Source organism: Rhinoraja longicauda, chromosome 42 (genome assembly GCF_053455715.1).
Source record: "Rhinoraja longicauda isolate Sanriku21f chromosome 42, sRhiLon1.1, whole genome shotgun sequence".
Classification (NCBI taxonomy): domain Eukaryota; kingdom Metazoa; phylum Chordata; class Chondrichthyes; order Rajiformes; family Arhynchobatidae; genus Rhinoraja; species Rhinoraja longicauda.
The window spans coordinates 3,414,427-3,438,620 of NC_135994.1; the positions used below are offsets into that span (position 1 = coordinate 3,414,427).

Below are 24,194 nucleotides of genomic sequence, written 5' to 3' on the forward strand. Positions count from 1 at the left end.
TTGATTGTAAAAACATCCAGCGTGGTAACGGGCTGTTTCAACGCCAACCGAGTTCACACCGATCAACCGTTCACGTTAGTTCTCGCAGATAGACACAAAAAGCTGGAGTAACTCAGTCAGCATCTCTGGAGAAAAGGAATAGGTGACGTTTCGGGTCGAGACCCTTCTTCAGACCTAGTTCTGTGTTAATAGACAATAGGTGCAGGAGGAGGCCATTCGGCCCTTCGAGCCAGCACCGCCATTCAATGTGATCATGGCTGATCATTCTCAATCAGTACCCCGTTCCTGCCTTCTCCCCATACCCCCTGACTCCGCTATCCTTAAGAGCTCTATCCAGCTCTCTCTTGAATGCATTCAGATAATTGGCCTCCACTGCCTTCTGAGGCAGAGAATTCCACAGATTTACAACTCTCTGACTGAAAAAGTTTTTCCTCATCTCAGTTCTAAATGGCCTACCCCTTATTCTTAAACTGTGGCCCCTTGTTCTGGACTCCCCCAACATTGGGAACATGTTTCCTGCCTCTAACGTGTCCAACCCCTTAATAATCTTATACGTTTCGATAAGGTCTCCTCTCATCCTTCTAAATTCCAGTGTCCTAAGTTATCCTACTTTCCCAACATATTAAGGGACAATTGACAATTGACAGCAGGCTGTTAGGGATGTCTTTAGGGATGTGGGAGGAAACCGGAGCACCCGGAGGAAGCGCACGTGGTCAGAGGGAGAACGTACAAACTCCACACAGACAGCACCCGAGGTCAGGATCGAACCTGGATCTCTGGCACTGTGAGGTAGCGTCTGTACTCGCTGCGCCACTGTGCTGACCCCATTTTTTTGTTTGTTTGTTGCCATTATGTTGATGCACGTTAGGCACTGTCTTAAAGCTTATATGGCCGATGTGAAGATTACCACACATCCACACACATATTGGAATTGCTACAGGCATCCTCGATTACCGGAAACGACCCATATGGCACAAACCATATGGCACAAACCATTCTCTTGTTAAAACCAAAGTCAGACTGGATGAGATGGGAATGCAGGGCGTTCCTTTATTTCAACATCATAATATGTAACATTTCTTTTATTTATCAGAAATTAAAAGATAGTAAACAATAATATTTAAAAAACGTAAAAGATATTCAATACATAGTAGGATTACATCTATTAGTTTCAGCATGATATATTAAAATCAGATTCTCACATATTTCACCTACACTTCTGTAAATATAAGCAGGACTCAAGACTATGCCTCAAAAATGTTGGCCTAGCATTAAATATTGGTTTAGTATGGAATAAATGTAATTAGTGCTGTGTCTAATTCACTGCACCAAAGACGTTTGTTGGCCCCGACACCAACAAGTCTCAAAAGCTGTCAGTTTCTAGACAACAACAACAATATCTTGGCTTTATTCAACACCGCAAACGCAGTCAAATATCCCAAGGTACTTCACAGGAGCACGACCAAATGAAAGGACAAATGCTGTAAAGAGAGACGAGGACATGGGTTTAAAAGCCGGTACAAAGGAGGAGAAGGAACGGGGGGGGGGGGGACGAGGGATGTCGAGCATGGGGCTGGGGGGGGGGAGAAATGACAACATTCAATGGCAGGACAATGTCGGAGTTAGAGGAGATGAAGAGGGTCGCTCTCAGCAGTGCAGCACGCTTGCCCCTGCAATCTTTGGGGACTTGCTGCGCCCAGAATTTCCAGAAAGTCTGTTGCATGCGCACCTCCAGTTTGCAGATATGGCGACATTAGACATTGTCACGGAAAGGCATGTCAATCGCAAAACAAGCGTTGCATTCTGTGGCTTGAGCTCAAGTCCCAACGGTTTAGGTTGATTGGTATCACGTGTACCGACCGAGGCACAGTATGCTATCCAAATAGCTTTGCATGCTATCCAAACAGATCAGATAAAACCGTACATAAATACAATCAAGTCACACTCAAGTACAACAGACAGACACACAAAGCTGGAGTAACTTAGCGGGACAGGCAGCATCTCTGGAGAGAAGGAATTGGCGACCCACCTTCTTCACACAATCGTTAGATGTTGGTGTTCTGCCCACACATGACACGACTTATGTTCCCAACAGCACATGTAAGCAGCTAAGTAACCATATATTAAATCTAAATGTAAAAGTGTGGGCGGATAATCCATAAGAAATGAGCAAGATACAAGATAAGTTTAGGAGAAGGAAGTTGGCAATTAATTATCGGCAATATAACTCACAGCGTTACAGCCGAGAGCAGGGATTGTTCTCAAACTGTCTACTTCTTAGACAAATCATCAACGTATCCTTGGCATGTTCTGGGGCATGCCAATGACTACACCTTGCCACGTGGTTGTTCAGAGTAATGCCCCAGGATATTCAATAAGTTAATTAAGGTGGTCCGCCGAACAGTTTGAACACCTGGCTTTGAAGTCTGAACATCTCTTTTCAGCTGTTCCAGTCAATTTCCATTTCAAAGAGATCTTCTCTGGTCGGGGAGTATTATCAGGGCAGTTAGGAAGTGTTCACAGGTGCCTGTGTACGGAGCTTCACAGAGACGTCTTGAAACAGCTTTCTTGCCTTATAAGTTCAAGTGCCGCCGTCTCGTCCCCCGTGGCGGCTAATGAAGAAATGCATGTGCGACGGACCGCCACTTCCCCTGATGCCGAGGAGTTTTGCGGGAACAATTTAACATCTGAGTCTCCTCAGCCGGAATGTGGGTTATTAGTGGGGAATAACATTGGTGAAATCATAAACGATGTATAATTTAGCAGGAAATCCTTTGTACTGGATGTATCAAAGTGAATTCAAAATTAAAAGTCCAAGTGGAACAGATAGTCTTTGGGCTGCCTTTATGCTAACAGTATGTTTCAAACAGCCCCCATGAGATCTAAACTGCTATTTGATCCCCTCCCACTGTTAACGTAGAGCTTGGGACGGCCTGGGCTAAAATAAAAATCTGTCTCAATTATCTTTCATTTCTTTCCATGTTATAAATGTCTTTGCAGCTACACATTTCGACCAAAACGCTGCTTTCCTTGTTATATAAAGCCAGGCTTTCTGGATATACCAGTTGCTCCGTGTCCTTGGCATCTTTGCGGCTCATTCAGGCTGTGCCTTGTTAATGTACCCTGGCCAGAAACATCCCAATACTGTCGGAGCTAACAGCTTCTAACCGTCCTCATTGTCGGCCCACCTCGCCCGCTTCCCCACCGAAGTCATGAGAATTTATTCCCTCTCATCTTTCTCTCCGCAACCCATGGATGATCCGACCTTTATTGCCCAAATTCTCTCTCGCACAGTGTCCCACCAAACCATCGGCGTTGGCCGTACCCAATTCCCAATTCTCGACCGCCCGGTTTACTAATCCTTTTCCAATGTTTCCAATCCATTTGAGTAATCTCATCCTCGGACCCTTGCAGGTACATTTTCACTCTGGATTTCTGCTTGCTACCCCCGAATGCATTGATCCCCCCCCCCCCCCTCCCCTCCGGTCATACAGACCTGAGTCTAGTGTAACCTTTAGTCTTTGGCTTGTATTCACTAGGCTTGTATACACTGGAATTTAGAAGGATGAGAGGAGATCTTATCGAAACGTATAAGATTATTAAGGGGTTGGACACGTTAGAGGCAGGAAACATGTTCCCAATGTTGGGGGAGACCAGAACAAGGGGCCACAGTTTAAGAATAAGGGGTAGGCCATTTAGAACTGAGATGAGGAAAAACGTTTTCAGTCAGAGAGTTGTGAATCTGTGGAATTCTCTGCCTCAGAAGGCAGTGGAGGCCAATTCTCTGAATGCATTCAAGAGAGAGCTAGATAGAGCTCTTAAGGATAACGGAGTCAGGGGGTATGGGGAGAAGGCAGGAACGGGGTACTGATTGAGAATGATCAGCCATGATCACATTGAATGGCGGTGCTGGCTCGAAGGGCCGAATGGCCTCCTCCTGCACCTATTTTTGCGATTGTCTTTGGAAGATTTGCACTGTCGCACTGTTTCAGATGTAGCACTTCTAATTTCGTTGTCTATTGTCTAACTCCCCACGCCACCTTACTTCTTCCTTACAAAAATGATTCTCTTGCCTTGGGTTCCCACCCCTCCTTCACACCTCCCCCTGGAATCATCTTTGCCCTCCCTCTGGATGTCCAACTGCCCCCCCACAGTTTAAGCTCCAAGGTGGTCTCCAACTAAGGGGCCATTACATGGGTATAATTGGGTGCCTCTCGGCCTGTTAATGGCGGCCGCTGATGGGAAGGGTAGCTGCGATTTCTGTCCGACATAATCATGGATGCGGGATCTCGTTTTCTCCCAGAACCTCCGTTCCTGCCCTGACACAACTGGATGTTCCCTGGGCCACAAGAACTGTGAATGGAAATACATGACTTGATGGGACTCTCACTTTCTTTGCACTTTTTAATATATATATATATATGCAGCATCTTAGGTGCAAAACTCATTTATTATCTATTAGTTTTTATTGGTTTTTATTGATATTGGTACTTGTTGTGTTGGTTCCTATGTTTGTGCGATTGTTTTTGGAAGATTTGCACTGTTTCAGATGTAGCACTTCTAATTTCGTTGCACTGTTCGTACAATGACAATAAAGGCATATTATTATTATTATGTTGAACTGGTGTCACCCATTCTCCATTCTGCCAATGAAACCTGCCTTGAAGGCCGGGGAGTGGGGGGTTGATCTGGAGTTACTGCAAAGGAGACAACGCTTTGAATGGCAATGCTGCCCAAAGTCAGAGTTGTGGAGGCAGTCGAGTCTGAATCGCCAGGACACGCATGCCCCTTGTAATTGGGGGTGTCGTTGCTCAGCCTCGCAACTCGGTTAGACAAACGTCCAAAGACTGCCGAGAGAGAGAGAGAGAGAGAGAGAGGAAGAGAGGGGGAGAGGGAGAGAGGGAGAGAGGGAGAGGGAGAGAGGGAGAGGGAGAGAGGGAGAGAGGGAGAGAGAGAGAGAGAGAGAGAGAGAGAAAGAAAGAAAAAGCTAGGATTGACACAAAGAGTCCAGACGGTGTCAGGAGGAAAGTGTGGTTTCTCACTGGCTACTTGCAAACGTTGACCCACTCAGTCACACTGCACACGTCACACAACACGTAGCAACACCAGTGGAATCGACAATGACACCGTTCACTGTGGCTCTGCTTGAGGATGTTATGCCCTCTCCCGCAGCACAGGCTGTCGCAGTTATCCATCCCCTGGCTGGTCTTATTGCACACCCTTCCCCGTGTCCCCGGCGAGTCGGTGCCGAGGTCCTTCTCGCAGAAATCGGGAGACTTCTCGAAGTACACCATGTCCTTGTAAATCCGCCTCCTGCTTTGCTTGAGGCTGAACTGGCCTGTGTTCCTATTGTGAGCCTTGATGAGGATCGCGTTCTGGAACCGCTCCTTGAGCACGGCCCCGACCCGTCGGAAATCGGGGGTCACTTGCCAGCAGGTTTTAAACTGGCAACTGCCGGAAGTGCCGTGACACTTACACTTGCGTTTCATGTTGTTAACGACTGCCTGAAATTTAGAAGAAAAGCAATCAAACAGGAATACCATTGGATGCACTGGAGCAAAGAACAGTGCTCCCCCCCTCCCCCCTCTCTCTCTCTCTCTCTCTCCAGCACCCCCTCTCTCTCTGAACACAACAGACAAAACCATACTCGTGGCCTGATAACAGCTCGCTTTATCAGATGAAGAGAACCAGAGGCCACCGTTTAAGAATAAGGGGTAGGCCATTTAGAACGGAGATGAGGATAAACTTTTTCAGTCAGAGAGTTGTGAATCTGTGGAATTGTCTGCCTCAGAGGGCAGTGGAGGCCAATTCTCTGAATGCATTCAAGAGAGAGCTAGATAGAGCTCTTAAGGATAGCGGAGTCAGGGGGTATGGGGAGAAGGCAGGAACGGGGTACTGATTGAGAGTGATCAGCCATGATCACATTGAATGGTGATGCTGGCTTGAAGGGCCGAATGGCCTCCTCCTGCACCTGTTGTCTATTGTCTATTCTATTGTCTGTAACACAGAACGCCACTTGGAACTGTCTGGAGATAGGGAACAACAACAACCTGCATTGTTATAGCGCCCTTCATCAAGATATCGTCACAGGAGTGTTGTCAAACAAAACAATTGTGGCCAAGTCACTTTTAGAGGGATATTGGGGCAGAGGACCAAGCTCAGATCAGAGAGGTGGGTTCAAAGGAGCATTTAAAGGGAGAAATCAAAGTCTTTGCAAACTGCTTCAGAGGAGTGTTGTGGAACAAAACATTTGTGGCCAAGGCACCTTTAAAGGGATGTTAGAGCATCTGACCAAGGTTTGATAAGAATGGGGGGAAGGGTGAAAGGGGAAGGGGGGTTGTTAGTGGCTAGAGGTTGTTCAATGTTCTAATCCTTTTGTCTCACACCTTGTGTGTGTTCATCTCTGGCCTTTGTCCAACCATCTGCCTATCACCCCCCCCCCCCCCCCGGTAACAGAGGGAGTACAGAGAAGGTTCACCAGATTGATCCCTGGGATGGCAGGACTTTCATATGAAGAAAGACTGGATAGACTAGGCTTGTACTCGCTGGAATTTAGAAGACTGAGGGGGGATGTTATAGAAACATACAAAATTCTTAACGGGTTGGACAGGCTAGATGCGGGAAGATTGTTCCCGATGTTGGGGAGGTCCAGAACCAGGGGTCACAGCTTAAGGATAAGGGGGAAGTCTTTTAGGACCGAGATGAGAAAACATTTCTTCACACAGAGAGTGGTGAGTCTGTGGAATTCTCTGCCACAGAAGGTAGTTGAGGCCAGTTCATTGGCTATATTTAAGAGGGAGTTAGATGTGGCCCTTGTGGCTAAAGGGATCAGGGGGTATGGAGAGAAGGCAGGTACAGGTTACTGAGCTGGATGATCAGCCATGATCATATTGAATGGCGGTGCGTACAGGCTCGAAGGGCCGAATGGCCTACTCCTGCACCTATTTTCTCTGTTTCTATGTTTCTATGTTTCTATGTAACCAGTCTGAAGAACGGTTCCGACCCGAAACATCACCTATCCATGTTCTCCAGGATTGCTGCCTGGACCGCTGAGTTGCTCCATCATTTTGTGCCTTTCCTTGGTAAACCAGCGTCCGCAGCTCCTTGTTTCCACTCAATGTTCATACCGCTGTGTTGTCAGCCATCTTAGCGGAATACGAGGTGCTGTTCCCCCCCAGTTTGCGTGTGGCCTCACTCTGTGCACATTCAGTGAGCACTGGAGTGGTGGGGAATGGGACGTGTTGCAACTTAGAAGACAGGCAACAGAGTTTTGGATGCCCTCGGGTTTATGGAGAGCGTAAAACCAAGTTAGTGAGGCCAGTCAGCGGAGCACTGGAACAGCCAGGCTCAGACACAGCGCTCAGAAGCCACAGAAACTGGGCTTTTTGCTCCTAGTGGGTTTTGTGCCTTGTGATTTTTGACACTTTCTAATTCTGTGATTGTAATTTCTTGCCTTACATCACCCTGCATGCTTTTCTCATGATGTATACGTCATGATAGTTTCCTTCTGTTTGTGTGTTTACCTGCAGTCATTGGTGTGGGCTTGCTGACTGATGTATGTCTGGTGAGTCACAACAGCTGTGCTCCTGGATGAGTGTGTTTTTCATTTCCTCAGTTGCTTTTCTCCCATTCTCTCCCTCTCCCCCTCTTTCCCTCTCCCCCTCTCTCTCCCTCTCTGCTCTCTCTCCTTCCCCCCCTCCCTCTCCCTCCCATTCCCCATCTTTCCCTTTCTCTCCCCCTCCTCTCCTACTCCTCCCCTCCCTCTCCCACCCTCTAGCTCCCCCTCTCCCCCTCCCTCTCTCTTCCTCTCCCTCCCATTCCCTATCTTTCCCTTTCTCTTCCCCTCCTCTCCCCCTCCTCCCCTCCCTCTCCCACTCTCTCGCCCCCCCCCTCCCTCCCTCCCCAATCTCTCTCCCTCTCCCTCTCTCCATTTCTCTCTCCCTCATCATTATGTAAAATGTTCCCACCTTTGTTAACCTGTACAAGCCCAGCCCATCTGCTGCTCGTCCATGGCGTTGTGTGATCTCTCGGGTAGACTATTTCAATGTTCTCCAGCCCCAACACTACGGCCTCCTTTAACTTGAGTTCATCCCAAGCTCTGCTGGTTATTTCCTGTCACAGTCAAGTTCTCATTCGCCTTGAATGAGACCGCACCTGGAATACTGTGTGCAGTTTTGGTCTCCAAATTTGAGGAAGGATATTCTTGCTATTGAGGGCGTGCAGCATAGGTTTACTAGGTTAATTCCCGGAATGGCAGGACTGTCATATGTTGAAAGACTGGAGCGACTAGGCTTGTATACACTGGAATTTAGAAGGATGAGAGGGGATCTTATCGAAACGTATAAGATTATTAAGGGGTTGGACACGTTAGAGGCAGGAAACATGTTCCCAATGTTGGGGGGAGTCCATAACCAGGGGCCACAGTTTAAGAATAAGGGGTAGGCCATTTAGAACTGAGATGAGGAAAACCTTTTTCAGTCAGAGAGTTGTGAATCTGTGGAATTCTCTGCCTCAGAAAGCAGTGGAGGACAATTCTCTGAATGCATTCAAGAGAGAGCTAGATAGGGCTCTTAAGGATAGCGGAGTCAGGGGGTATGGGGAGAAGGCAGGAACGGGGTACTGATTGAGAATGATCAGCCATGATCACATTGAATGGCGGTGCTGGCTCGAAGGGCCGAATGGCCTCCTCCTGCACCTATTGTCTATTGTCTATTGTCTATAATGGGAGTGCCCATTGATCCATTTTGGCGGCGTCTGTCCATTTCCCTCCACAGATGCTGCCTGACCCTCTGACGTCCTCCAGCACATTGTGTTTTACTCAACATTCCAGCGTCTGCAACCTCATGTAAACTTCAGTTTTAAAATCCATCCATTTCCCACCCCTGTGACTCTTTTACCCTCCCGCACTCCTCTAATCTGGCCTTGTACGTGTCCCCAGATTGAATTGTCAGCCAGTGGTGGCTGGGACTTCAGCTGTCCAACGTCCAAGTCCTGAAAATCCCTCCCTAAACCACCCCTCCTCGCTACCTCTTTTTCCCAGAGACACAAGCCCAAGTCCACATCGACCATCAGGCCCCCTTATACACTAATCCCGTTCTGTCCTCTCCACATTCCCATCAGAGCACCCTCAGAATCTGTCAGCCACCTACACACCAGGGACAATTTACAGCGGCCCAATTAACGCACCGACCCACAAGTCTTGGGAGGGGCACTGGAAGAGTGATGGACAAGAAGGTTGGGGGCAGGTTGGTGGTGGAGAAATGGATGCATTTAGGAGGGAGACTGGACAAGCAAAGTAAGGGGAAACGACAGAGGCTTATGATGCGTAGATTTGGATGTGAACGGATGGGAGGGAGCTGCAGTGAACCAGGAACACTGCCATGGACTGGCTGAGCAGAACAACTTGGTTCTGTGGCCTATGAGCTGGAGAGGAACAGCGACAAAGGGCGCCAACATCACCAAAGAGACGACCAGGAAGATAACAGCCTTCAGAGCTCAAAACCGACAGATAACGAATCTGCCTGTCGCTTTCAACTCCAACTCCCCCTCCCACTCCCAGTCTGACCTTTCTGTCATGGGCCTCCTCCAGTGCCATAGTGAGGCCCACCGGAAATTGGAGGAACAGCACCTCATATTTCGCCTGGGCAGCTTGCAGCCCAGCGGTATGAACATCGACTTCTCCAACTTTAGATAGTTCCTCTGTCCATCCCGTCCCCTCCTCCTTCCCAGTTCTCCCTCTATCTTCCTGTCTCCACCTATATCCTTCCTTTGTCCCGCCCCCCTGACATCAGTCTGAAGAAGGGTCTCGACCCGAAACGTCACCCATTCCTTCTCTCCCGATATGCTGCCTGACCTGCTGAGTTACTCCAGCATTTTGTGAATAAAATGTCCCTTTAACACCTCGCCTTGAAACTTCTTCTGTTTTCTTTAACGAGCAATTGCAATCAACATGCTCAAAATTACTAAAAAGGATTTGCAGAAGGATCTAGATGGAACAAGGAGACCAATAGCAGAGGGAGGAGATATAGCTTCAAAGTTATTAATGGGAATGAATAAAGAATTAGTGGGGAGGTGAGAAAAGCTCTTCACCCAGAGGGCTGTGTGGTGTGGGATTCATTGTCTAATAGGTTGATGGAGGCAAAAACTGTTGTGGCATTTAATCTGTACTTGAGTGGGTACTTGAGGAGCCGTGACCAGCAAGCCCACAGACCCTGTGCCGGAAGCTCGGATTAAGCTGGGTGGCTCTTTATCAGCCAGCACAGATATGATGGGCCAAATAGCCTCCTTCTCTATCTGATAACGAACTCTCTATGATTTTGGCACACTATTACTGAATGATAAATTACAATGAATAGCGGGGAGAATTCATATCATATCATATCATATCATATATATACAGCCGGAAACAGGCCTTTTCGGCCCTCCAAGTCCGTGCCGCCCAGCGATCCCCACACATTAACACTATCCTACACCTACTAGGGACAATTTTTACATTTACCCAGCCAATTAACCTACATACATATACGTCTTTGGTCAGATCTGGTGAGCTAAACAGCCTTGTGAGTCTGTGTTATTGATCGTTAAGTACCAAGGTCGCAGATTGATTGATTGAATTGATTTAAAATATACAGCATGGAAACAGTCCCTTCGTAACCACCGAGTCCACGCAGACCATCGATCACCCATTCACAAACTAGTTCTATGTTGTCCCACTTTCTCATCCACTCCCTACACACTCAGGGCAATTTACAGAGAGCCAATTAACCAACAGACCCACACGTCTATGAGATGTGGGAGGAAACCCTAGCACCCGGAGAAAACCCACACAGGTCACAGGGACAAGGTGGAATCTCCGCACAGACAGCACCCGAGGTCAGGATCCAACCCGGGTCTCTGGTGCTGTGAGGCAGCAGCTCTACCCGCTGCGCCACTGTGCCGCCCAATGGACCATCAGCTGATACTGCACTTTAAATCATTTATAAATGACATGATAATTATGTGAAGCCTGTTGCCGGATGTTCAATCACCCAGAGTATGTTTGAGGCTTCAGCAGAGTTTTATGGGGCATGTGTACGAGAATAGGTTTCAGAAAAATAACTGGGGGATTGGGATTAGCCACAAGGGCCACATCTAACTCCCTCTTAAATATAGCCAATGAACTGGCCTCAACTACCTTCTGTGGCAGAGAATTCCACAGACTCACCACTCTCTGTGTGAAGAAATGTTTTCTCATCTCGGTCCTAAAAGACTTCCCCCTTATCCTTAAACTGTGACCCCTGGTTCTGGACTTCCCCAACATCGGGAACCATCGTCCCGCATCTAGCCTCTCCAACCCCTTAAGAATTTTATATGTTTCAATAAGATCCCCCCTCAGTCTTCTAAATTCCAGCGAGTACAAGCCTCGTCTATCCTGAGGCAGTGCCAACTTAGGCGAACGTCAATAATGGAATTCACCATCGCGTGCAGTGCACTGGCACATCCATTGGCCATCTGAGCAAAAGAGTGTTTGAAGATCAAGGCCCCACACCTGGATCAATGGCACATGGTCTACCAGGCAGCAATGATCTCCACCCTTGGGTACACGATTGAGTCTAGGGCTATCGACTGCAGATACTTCACTAAACTGGTGCTACCATGAACAACATCCCTGCAAGTACATCTGCAGAAGAAGTGAACTGACATCAGTGTCCTTTCCCAGGTCAACATCCCCAGCTGACATAGACCCAGTCAGTTACGTTGGGATGGTCACATCATTCGCAAGGTAACTCTACTCCAACATCTGCAATGGCAACAGATTGAGAGGTGGACAAAGTAAACGATTCTAGGGTGTTCTCAAAGCCTCCTTGAGAAAGAGTAACATCCCCCCCCCCCCCTCCCCCCCCCCCCCCCCCACGGCAAGCCCCAGCCCCTGACTGCTCAAAATGGAGAAGAAGCATTCGGATTGGCGTCGAGAGCTTCGTCCATTTGTCAGGAGCGCACAGAAGCTCAGCGTGAACAGCAAGGAAGAGTGTCACACAAGCTATCGTACACCCTCACCACCACCCCCCTCCACTCACCTCACCCACCTCCTACTCCATCTGTGGAGGTACCGACAGGGGTCACATTGTTCCCACCAGCCTCCTCAGGGCGCACTGAACAACCAAGTCATGCTCAGATCCCAGGGAACCGCCTGAAGGAAATCCTGGCCCCTCAAATAACTAAACTGAAGTCACAACCAATGGACCACATTAGCTGTAATTGTGCAAACGTGTTTCTGGGAAGAAAAGGTTCTCCAGCATAAATGCAGCAAGGGAGACACAAAATGTCAACCTTCGATTTACCTCCGATTTGAACCAGAATGTGCAGTTGTTTCCTGCACATAAATGCAGCATGAACAGGAGCTGATGAGCGTTTTAGCGCTGCCATTGCACATTTGAGCGCCAGGAGTATGCACTTTAGCGCAGTTAAAGCAGCAGCATCAACTGCCCCCTGCCTCTGCTTGTTTGCCTCTTTGTCAGATGCTGTAGTCTAATCTATTGCATCCCCAAGAGACCATTTCAGAAGGTGGACCATTTCAGAAGGCTGTTAAGTGTCTGGAGGCAGGAGGAGCAAGGAAGGACGAGAGACGCCCTTCCTGAACGGTAGCTGAACCAGATGAGGTCCTGTGACAATCCAACCATTTTAACGCCACCGATAACTGGCTGTGTAATTCCACATGTACCTAAGTAATTGAATTTCAATTCCTCAGCAATCAATGGAACTCAATGCCTTCAGGAACATCGCCCAGACTGATGGTTACTAATCCAGTTAACAACTACTTTGCCACCATCTCCACATTATAGTTGAGGGGGGAGTTATTCATATTATATCTCAGAGGGTGGTTAAGAGTGAGTGATTAAAATGGAGGTTCTTTGCTTCCACCAGGGTATTGCTCTGACACACGTTTCTCCCTGTCTCTGCTCAGAACACTGAAGTTCAATTTTGTCGACAGTGGTCTGGGTTTGGGGGTGAAACCATTGAGTATTACACTGAGAACGAGTGGCCAACGCGACGCTCCTGGGCTGCTTACCTGCCTTCCCAGCTTGTTATTGTGGAGTCTCATTCTCCCATGGATGTCCCGCGATGTCTCCCTCGAGTCCAGAAAGTCCCTGGAAAACTTCTCCGCAAACTCGATGTCATGGTTGCAGTCGCTCCATTCCCAGGAGTCCTGGATCCCGGAGAAATGCTCCTCGGGCTTGGGAATGGAGACGGGGATCCCCTCGGTCAAGGCCTGTGCCCGGAGCTGGTAGAGCTTGAAGCGCAGGTTCTGGTCCTCACCTCCCGTCTGCCTCTGGTCGCACCTGCAGCCGTTCAGCTTGCCCAGACTGCAGGCGGTGGCCACCGAATGGGTCACCCCGGCCGCCAGCAGGGAGAACATGAACGCACTTTCACGGAACCCTGCAGAGGCACATTAACGAGGGGGGCAGTTACCAGCAGGCAGTTCAAGGAGAACGAGAGTGTGGACAGTTAACACTTGGCAAATCCCAAAGTAGACACAAGGAAATGCAAATAGAGGTCACTGAAACTGGCCCTTCGTCCCGACTTGTCCACGCAGACTAAGATGCCCTATATAAGATATCCCTATCTAATCTAGTCCCATTTCCCCCAAACTTGGCCCATATCCCCCTAAACTTCCCCTATTCATGTACCTGTCCAAATGTATTTTAAATGTCTATCAGTCTCAACGACCTCGTTCCATACACCCACCACCCTCCGAATGACAATGTTGCTCCTCAGGTTCCCATTAAATCCTGTGTAGAAAAACATAGAAAACATAGAAAATAGGTGCAGGAGTAGGCCATTCGGCCCTTCGAGCCTGCACCGCCATTCAATATGATCATGGCTGATCATCCAGCTCAGTAACCTGTACCTGCCTTCTCTCCATACCCCCTGATCCCTTTAGCCACAAGGGCCACATCTAACTCCCTCTTAAATATAGCCAATGAACTGGCCTCAACTACCTTCTGTGGCAGAGAATTCCACAGACTCACCACTCTCTGTGTGAAGAACTGCAGATGCTGGTTTAAATCGAAGGTAGACACAAAATGCTGGAGTAACTCAGCGGGACAGGCAGCAACTCTGGAGAGAAGGAATGGGTGACATTTTGGGTCGAGACCCTTCTTCAGACCTATTAAATCTTGTCCCTCTCACCTGAAACGTATGGTTCTTGATTGCCAAACCCTGGGTAAAAGACTCTGTTCATTCACCCTATCTATTCCATTTATAATTTTGTACATGCCGATATCATGATGCTGGAATCTTGCACAAAACACAACGTCCCTGTCCATTCCCTCCACAGATGCTGCCTGGTCTGTTCAGTTACTCCAGCACTCTGTGTTTTATCTAATAATGGAGAGTTTGGTTATGTCAGCCTGCTTGGACAGGCTGTTTCCCACTGTGCCATGATTGACTTAAAGGTCCCTTGAAGGCAAACGTTGTCATCATCCCATTCACTCTTCAATGGCGCCTTTGGTAAGTGTTAGTTTAAAATCCTGAAAGCTTGGCTGGTGAGTTGGACTTGCGATTGTGGGAATGGCTAGGCCCCGTTCTGGTGGAAGTAAACGAATCTATGCTTCCCGCTGGAGTTCATCAGAACCCACAGACCATCCTCATCAACAAGATAAGAGGAAGAAAGACTGGATAGACTTGGCTTGTACTCGCTGGAATTTAGAAGATTGAGGGGGGATCTTATAGAAACTTACAAAATACCATGCAATCAAATGCAGGAAATACATGAACAACAGTCTGAGGAGCAGTAAGATTCATAGAATTCATGGAACAGTACAGCTTGAGAACAGGCCCTTCGGCCCACAATATCCATGCCAAACATAATGCCAAATTAAACTCATCTCCTCTACCTGCACGTGGTCCATATCCCACCATCCCCTGCCTACCTGAGAGCTTCTTTGGTAAGAGGGAGTACAGAGAAGGTTCACCAGATTGATTCCTGGGATGGCAGGACTTTCATATGAAGAAAGACTGGGTAGACTCGGCTTGTACTCGCTGGAATTTAGAAGATTGAGGGGGGATCTTATAGAAACGTACAAAATTCTTAAGGGGTTGGACAGGCTAGATGCAGGAAGATTGTTCCCGATGTTGGGGAAGTCCAGAACAAGGGGTCACAGTTTAAGGATAAGGGGGAAGTCTTTTAGGACCGAGATGAGAAAGTTTTTTTTCACACAGAGAGTGGTGAATCTGTGGAATTCTCTGCCACAGAAGGTAGTTGAGGCCAGTTCATTGGCTATATTTAAGAGGGAGTTAGATGGGGCCCTTGTGGCTAAAGGGATCAGGGGGTATGGAGAGAAGGCAGGTATGGGATACTGAGTTGGATGATCAGCCATGATCATATTGAATGGCGGTGCTGGCTCGAAGGGCTGAAAGGCCTACTCCTGCACCTATTTTCTATGTTTCTATGTTTCTATGAGAGAGAGGAGGTACAAAGATTGTACACTCACCTCACTATTAAATGTGGATTACAGAGATTTTGCCCTTGGGCATCGCCAATGGAGTCACGTTTCCTCTGGTGCAGGCAATCTGGAATGGGGAAGGGGCAAGGATGGGAAAGGTTTTGAGGGATATGGGTCAAATGCGGGCAGGTGGGACCGGCATAGGTGGGGCATCTTGGGTCAGTATGGGCAAGTGGGGCCAAATGGGCCTGTTTCTGTACTGTATGACTCGATGGCTCTATCGACCCAGAACTGGATCTGTGCTAGACCCAGCGGAACAACCTCTGACATCTTTGCGTCTCAGTATTCCACATTCCCATGGACCCTCTAACGATGAAACGTTATGCCCCTTACCCCTGAACTCAACCATGGAGGCCCAACTTGCCCACGCCAACCAACATGCCCCATCTACACAAGTCCCACCTGCCCACCTGCGTTTGCTCCATACCCCTCGAAACGCACGTGGGCAGGTGGGACTTGTGTAGATGGGGCATGTTGGTTGGCGTGGGACAGTTTGGGCCTCTATGGTTGAGTTCAGGGGTAAGGGGATAGGAAACCTATCCTATCCTATCCGTGTACCTGTCCAAATGTTTTTTGAAACGTGAGAGTATCTAAGAAGGGTCTCGACCCGAAACGTCACCCATTCCTTCTCTCCAGAGATGCTGCCTGTCCCACTGAATTACTCCAGCTTTTGTGTCTCCCTACACTTGCCTCAACTATATCCTCGGGCAGCGTTCCATACACCCACCACCCTTTGTGTAAAAAAGTTGCCCTTCTGGTTCCCATTAAAACTTCCACCCACCTCACCTTAAAACACTATTCAATAGCAATCCCCCCCCCCCCCCATTTAGAACAGAGATGAGGAAAAACTTTTTCAGTCAGAGAGTTGTGAATCTGTGGAATTCTCTGCCTCAGAAGGCAGTGGAGGCCAATTCTCTGAATACATTCAAGAGAGAGCTAGATAGAGCTCTTAAGGATAGCGGAGTCAGGGGGTGTGGGGAGAAGGCAGGAACCGGGTACTGATTGAGAATGATCAGCCATGATCACATTGAATGGCGGTGCTGGCTCGAAGGGCCGAAGGGCCTCCTCCTGCACCTATTGTCTATTGTCTATTGTCTATTGTGAAACAAAAAATCTCGGGGATGGGGATACATCTAATTAGAAAGCGTTGCCCGAATTGGTCGCAGTGATTCATTACATCTCTGACTAACATTCTGGAGATTGTATCATGCATTTGCTCTGAGTTAATTGCAGCTGTTTCTGTGATGTGAGGTTTGGGGTCATTACGTGCTCGCACAGAATCAGCCACAGTGTACCTTCAAGCCCCGACCCAACCACCAGCACATCTGAAATTCATCGCGAACATCTGTTATTTTGTGTCTTTTTATTCTGTAAAAGATCTTCCTCTCTCCAACTCCTGTTTTTTCTTTTGTTTTGTTCTAAATGTTCAGGGTAAAAACATGACGGGCATGGATTGAGATCGGGGTGCGCTCTCATGGGAATATAATCCATGGATTTTGAAGTGTTGTTCTCTAAAAGTGCATCGCCGCCCTCTTCAAAGGGACCGCCCTGGCGAGCCTGTTCCGATTAAGCAGTTGATACAATCTACATCGAAACACAACTCGCTGCGACGCTCCGCACGCTTACACGAACCGGTTTCGTATGCAGACGCAGACGAAGCAAGTGGTTACGAGGCCGAAGTAGCAATCAGTTGCAAATAATCTGGGGTAAATGTAATTGACAAGTGGCAACGCTATTTATTGGCGGGGTCCGCTGTGCATGAGGCCGCTGTGGAAAGTTAACAACAGGAGCTGACAGAAATTGGATAGTGCCTTTCAGTATGTCTGAGGTCCCTCGAACACACTGGGGAAAAGCAATGTGAAAAAGACTAGAAAGACAGGGCCTTGGTGAGACCGCACCTGGAGTATTGTGTACAGTTTTGGTCTCCTAATCTGAGGAAAGACATTCTAGCCTTAGAGGGAGTACAGAGAAGGTTCACCAGATTGATCCCTGGGATGGCAGGACTTTCATATGAAGAAAGACTGGATAGACTAGGCTTATACTCGCTGGAATTTAGAAGACTGAGGGGGGATCTTATAGAAACATATAAAATTCTTAAGGGGTTGGAGAGGCTAGATGCGGGAAGATTGTTCCCGATGTTGGGGAAGCCCAGAACTAGGGGTCACAGTTTAAGGATAAGGGGGAAGTCTTTTAGGACCGAGATGAGAAAACATTTCTTCACACAGAGAGTGGTGAGTCTGTGGAATTCTCTGCCGCAGGGGGTAGTTGAGGCCAGTTCATTGGCTGTATTTAAGAGGGAGGTAGATGTGGCCCTTGTGGCTAAAGGGATCAGGGGGTATGGAGAGAAGGCAGGTACAGGTTACTGAGTTGGATGATCAGCCATGATCATATTGAATGGCGGTGCAGGCTCGAGGGGCCGAAAGGCCTACTCCTGCACCTATTTTCTATGTTTCTATCGGCTTGATTAGTACGGGTGTCACGGGTTATAGACAATAGACAATCGGTGTAGGAGGAGGCCATTCGGCCCTTCGAGCCTGTACGCACCGCCATTCAATGTGATCATGGCTGATCATTCTCAATCAGTACCCCGTTCCTGCCTTCTCCCCATACCCCCTGACTCCGCTATCCTTAAGAGCTCTCTCTTGAATGCATTCAGAGAATTGGCCTCCACTGCTTTCTGAGGCAGTTATGGGGAGAAGGCAGGAGAATGGGGTTAGGAGGGAGAGATAGATCAGCCACGATTGAATGGCGGATTAGACTTGATGGGCCGAATGGCGTTTAGTGTTATAATTGGAACATTGAACACAGTAGAGCACCAGAACTGGCCCTTCGGCCCACAATGTCCATGCTAAACATCAACATTGATTTACCGCCCAACTTGGATTATCACAAGATGCAACGCTCCATTACCATAATGGTGCCTGTAACTAACTCCTGACCAGCAGTATCTCTGGAGGGAAGGAATGGGGTACTGGATGCTGACTGGACTCGCTGAGTTACTCCAGCATTTTGTGTCTAATTTCTCCCCCCCCCCCTCCTCTCCCTCAGAGAGAGAATTGAGAGGGAGAGACAGAGTTAGAGACAGAGTTAGAGACAGAGACAGAGACAGAGAGAGAGAGAGAGAGAGAGAGAGAGAGAGAGAGAGAGAGAGAGAGAGAGAGAGAGAGAGAGAGAGAGAGAGAGAGAGAGAGAGAGAGAGAGAGAGAAGGTTGGAGGGAGGGAGGAGAGAGAGAGAAGAAAAAAAAGAAAAAGAAAAAGAAAAAGAGAAGGTTGGAGGGAGGGAGGAGAGAGAGAGAGAGAGAAGGTTGGAGGGAGGGAGGAGAGAGAAAGGGAGCGAGAAGGGGAGAGGGAGAGAGGGGATGCGAGGGAAAGAGAATTGGTGCAGAATGAGTGATCATTGACATCCCTCGCAGTGTGAAAGATTCAAGTTACAGGTAGTGTCTCGTGAATATTCTTGAGCTGAGGGTTTGGGGCGGAAACCCCTACTGCCCGGTACCCTGGCGCCCGAAGGGACGTAACACGGTGTCAGGTGCCCAGTTCTGGTAGAAAAAGCGGGCCTGCATTTCAGTCGCGCCTCCCTCGTCCCTTGGAGGGAGTCTAAAAGCGCCTGACAGAAACATAACTGTCGTGTGGCAACGTGAGAAACGCCACAGCCAACGTGCGCACAGCAAGATCCCACAAACAGCAGTGTTGGGAAACACAGCAAGATCCCACAGACAACAGTGTTGGGAAACACAGCAAGATCCCACAGACGGACAACAGTGTTGGAAGTGACCGGACCATCGGCTTTGGAGGAGATGGTTGAGGGGGGATTAAGTGGTGGCGAGGGCACCAGTCAATGGTTCCCTCGGGCCCCTGCAAAGTATTGCCACGGAATATTTGTACCGGCCGGCGGGTCAACATGTCATCCGGAGATTGTCGCTGTGACGGTGCAGCCACTCGTTTCAGTGCCCACACACTGTGGGGCCTGACGCGTCTGGGCATCACCGAGCCACGGACATCATTCCATCGTGACATGTGAGGCAGACCAGCCTCTCATTGTGGAGTTCGCATGTTGTGTTGTAATAGCGACGGTCAGACACCAACTGACCCCCTCGGTGCGAAACTCACGTCCAGTAGGATTTGAAGCGTCACTACGTATTTTTCCACATCCATTCACCACTCTCTCTCTCTCTGACCCTCTCTGTCTGACTGTCTGTCTGTCTGTCTGTCTGTCTGTCTGTCTGTCTGTCTGTCTGTCTGTCTGTCTGTCTGTCTGTCTGTCTGTCTGTCTGTCTGTCTGTCTGTCTGTCTGTCTGTCTCTCTCTCTCTCTCTCTCTCTCTCTCTCTCTCTCTCCTCTCTCTCTCTCTCTCTCTCTCCCTCTCTGTCTCTCTATCTCTCTCTCTCACCCCCTCTCTGTCTCTCTATCTCTCTCTCTCTCCGTTTCTCTGTCTTTCTGTCTCTGCCTCTCTCTCTCTCTCTCACCCCCTCTCTCTCTCGCACCCCCCTCTCTCTCTCTCTCTCTCTCTCTTTTCTCTCTCTCCTTCTCTCTCTCTCTTTTCTCTCTCTCTCTCTCTCTCTCTCTCTCTCTCTCTCTCTCTCTCTCTCTCTCTCTCTCTCTCTCTCTCTCTCTCTCTCTCTCTCTCTCTCTCTCTCTCTCTCTCTCTCTCCCTCTCTCTCAAACTCTCTCTCTCTCTCTCTCTCTCAAACTCTCTCTCTCTCTCTCTCAAACTCTCTAAGGTAGGTGACGCAAAACTCCTGGAGCTAAGGGCCAGTCCAGGCTGTTTCAGTCTCACAATCCCTGCGGCAAGCCTTGCAGACTATCACCACTACATTGACCATTCCTTCCAGCACTGCAGCGCACTTTCACGAGGTTTGCACCGAGAAATAAGAGGGGAATCTCGCACACGCACTGGAAATTACACTGGCCATCTCCCTCGCGTCTTTTCACATGTTCCATCCTTCATCTCAAATTCCACCCTGCCCTCTCTTTCCCCGCTTGAGTTAGACGGGCAGATTTCTGCTCGCTCTCTCTTTGAATCCCCCCCACCTCCCCCCCCTGCACCTGAACTCCCGCTGCCCGGACACGTCCCAGGGAAAATCCCCCCTGGATCCACACGTGCGCCTCCCTCCTTAACCCTTTCGGCCCCGGTGATGCTCTCTCTCGTCCTTGTACCTCGGTTCAAGATGACTGTGTCCTGAAGGATCTTCCCACCGTTCTCCAGCGTGGAGCAATTCCACCGCTGATCCCCAGAGCTGGTGCTGGCATTCGTGGATGGCGATCTGGATGCCCTGAACGGCGGCCGCCGTGACATCGGGACTCCTCACACACAATCCCAGCTGGCGCCTGCTCAACCCGGGCAATGACAAACACACCGTGTTGGCGGTCAGGATCGGGTCCGCGGGTATCTTCAACCTCAAGATTTCATTCCCGCACACGCTGCACCGGAGAGAAATGAGCCAAAAATAAAAAGCATGTTTCACATTGTTAGCTGAAAGGGTAAAGGGTAAAGCGCGCTTCGCAACTCGACTTGTCTCTGTGATATCCCAGTCAAACAGAGAACATTGTTAAACAGCGATAGGCGGCCAGGCAAATCTTACCGGTAGACGGTGAGTGAGATAGTGAGAAGCAGAGACACATGTCCGGGGGTGGGGAACGATGCCATGCTGGGTGACAATAGATCGGGAACTATTGGCGATCACAGGGGAATATACTTTTCCAAATCAGGTCCGGCAGCGAGAGATATCAGGATAATTGCAATCTCCTCCTCAGGATCATGTTTCATTTCCTTGCTAGCCGCTAGTTTGAGTCAGTCAGGATTTAAAAAGTCACAGGAAGAGAGGGGGAGAAAAAAAAATCCCCACTCAGTTCAAAGATAGATTGAACGTCGATAGATCTGTCAGTCTTATTTTGCCAGATCGCTGGCGTATTGTCACTCTCTCTTTATACTATGTTTGAAGCCTTCCCTCCCTCGCCCTCTTTGTTCTCTCCTCCTCCACTGCCTCTCTCTCCCACCCACACACTTCGTCCTGAGTGGTGCGCCCAGCCCGGTCCATCACGGGCGCAGCCCTGCCCAAACCCTCGGCAGGCATCTGGCGCTGACGCGTTGTCTTGCAGAAGGCGGCATCTATCATCAAGGTCCCCCACCTTCTCGCTGCTACCGTCGGGGCAGGAGGCACAGGAACCCCGAATTCCCACACCACCAGGTTCAGGAAAAGCCACTTTCCCCTACAACCACCAGCTTCCTGCACTGAAGGTAGACACAAAATGCTGGAGTAAGATTATTAAGGGGTTGGGCACGTTAGAGGCAGGAAACATGTTCCCAATGTTGGGGGAGTCCAGAACAAGGGGCCACAGTTTAAGAATAAGGGGTAGGCCATTTAGAACTGAGATGAGGAAAAACTTTTTCAGTCAGAGAGTTGTGAATCTGTGGAATTCTCTGCCTCAGAAGGCAGTGGAGGCCAATTCTCTGAATGCATTCAAGAGAGAGCTCTTAAGGATAGCGGAGTCAGGGGGTATGGGGAGAAGGCAGGAACGGGGTACTGATTGAGAATGATCAGCCATGATCACATTGAATGGCAGTGCTGGCTCGAAGGGCCAAATGGCCTCCTCCTGCACCTATTGTCTATTGTAACTCAGCGGGACAGGCAGCATCTCTGGAGAGAAGGAATGGGTGACGTTTCGGGTCGAGACCCTTCTTCAGCCCGAAACGTCACCCATTCCTTCTCTCCAGAGATGCTGCCTGTCCCGCTGAGTTACTCCAGCATTTTGTGTCTACCTTCAGTGTGAACCAACATCCGTAGTTCCTTCCTACATAGGTTCCTGAACCGACCTGCACAACCCTAAACCTACCTCAACAACGCAACGCTGCCGCCAACTCTTCACACTACCATCGACTAGTTTCTAAACGTATTTCGTACTAATGTCTTGTTTTTGCAGTCTTTTTCCTTTTCACCGACATGTATCATTTCTGTGCGTTCGACGTTCCCGTGGTGTTGTTGCAAGCATTTATTTAGTCGTTTATATTTATTCACAAAGTGCTGGAGTAACTCAGCAGGTCGGGCAGCACCTCGGGAGAGAAGGAATGGGTGACGTTTCGGGTCGAGACCCTTCTTCAGACTTATTTAGTCGTGCCTGTAGCTAACCGTAAGCATGGGAAGGAACTGCAGATGCCGGTTTAAACCGAAGATAGACACACACACAAAAAATATGGAGTATCTCGACCCGAAACGTCACCTATTCCTTTTCTCCAGAGAAGCTGCCTGACCCGGTGTGTAACTGTACCTTATCATACTTGTACACATCGCCCCCTCCATCTCCCCTCCCCCGTCTCCCTCCCACCCTCTCTCTCATCTCCAACCCCCTCTCTCTCTCACTTTTCGTGCGAGAGGATTAAACACAAACCGCAGCGTTAAAAAAAACAAACCGAAAAACTTTGATCTTCATTGGCGAATCATGAATAATCAGGCAATCTTTGAAAATAAAAGTTAATTGAAGTGCAGCGGACGAGAGGAAGCGAAGTGATGTCAGGCGCCTGCCTTTTATATTTCTCTCCCTCTCAACCCATCCACGGGTTTATTCTCTAAACCCCCCCCCCCCCTTCTATCCCTCTCCCTCTCCCTCCCTCTCTCTTTCTCGCCACTTTCCATTCCCTGTTTTCCCTTTAATAAACCAGGACAATGAGAGACACTGGGCGAATTCAAGTGGAAATAATCGACATGCAAAATTCAGTCTATTAAAAGATATCTTGAAAAATAGTCTTTGACGTTTAAGCCAGCCATCGGAGTAATCGATGTCAACCGTACATTGGGAAGCTAAATATATCTTATCCGTAAAGAAATCTAAGAATCCTCGACACGGTCCACTTTGGACGATACCCCAATTTCGTTCCCTTTGTGTAGATGCCATTATTTACGTTATTTAAGATGCGGCCTGTTTCAAAACACATTTAAAAAAAACACACACACACACAGGACACCTATTGCTTCCTTGACAGCCACTGCAAATCAAAGCAATTCATTACACGTGAAGCCTTTTGAGACCTGTTTGAGAGAGGCGCCGCGCCCATGTAAGTCTTTTTTTTAATGTCAACCCGGAGGAGCCGAGAAGGAACAATCGCGGAGCGAGCTGGGGGTCAGTCGCCTCTAGAATTGCGAAGGTGGAGGTGGTTCAAATCGAGGCCCAGCTGCCCAGCGAGACCTGCTGTTGTTGTTTTACCACAAACTCCCCCCACTTTACTCCCGACCGACAGCCCTGCTCGCCGGTAAACACTTAAACGCGAGCGTTCTTCGGCTAAACTTACTGCAGTTACTGCAGATGACACTGGTAAATAAATATATGGTTAGGGGAAACTAATTTCTCCTTCCCCCCCGTCTGATGCCGCAGTTCTGTTGCGGCCTCCATTGGATGAGGCAGCTTGCGACTGTCTGCCGAACTGGTCGAAACCGCACTTGGCTTATCACACACAGAAGTAAAAATGATCAAGGGTCGTTTAGGGATTTGAGTGCCGCCCGACGGCGTTGATAATGACAACATTGATATACCGCCATTTAATCATATCCAAGGCTGTTGTGAGCGGCCCTGGAGCGGTTTAGGTTTAAGTTTATCATTGTCTCCTGTGCCGTGCTTCAGTTCAGTTTCATTTATTGTCACGTCTACCGAGGTACAGTGAAAAGCCGTGTAGGAAAGAACTGCAGGTGCTGATTTAAATCGAAGATGGACACAAAAT

General features: G+C 48.8%; 1 protein-coding gene across 1 annotated transcript; it reads right to left on the reverse strand.

Moving 5' to 3' along the window:
- Positions 1-5,045: 5,045 nt before the first annotated feature.
- Positions 5,046-21,131, reverse strand: LOC144611960 (protein Wnt-10b-like). The gene is given in 5 exon segments (XM_078431317.1): positions 5,046-5,504; positions 13,049-13,416; positions 20,642-20,717; positions 20,719-20,905; positions 21,067-21,131. Coding segments are annotated over 5 exon segments (1,155 nt in total).
- Positions 21,132-24,194: the final 3,063 nt, after the last annotated feature.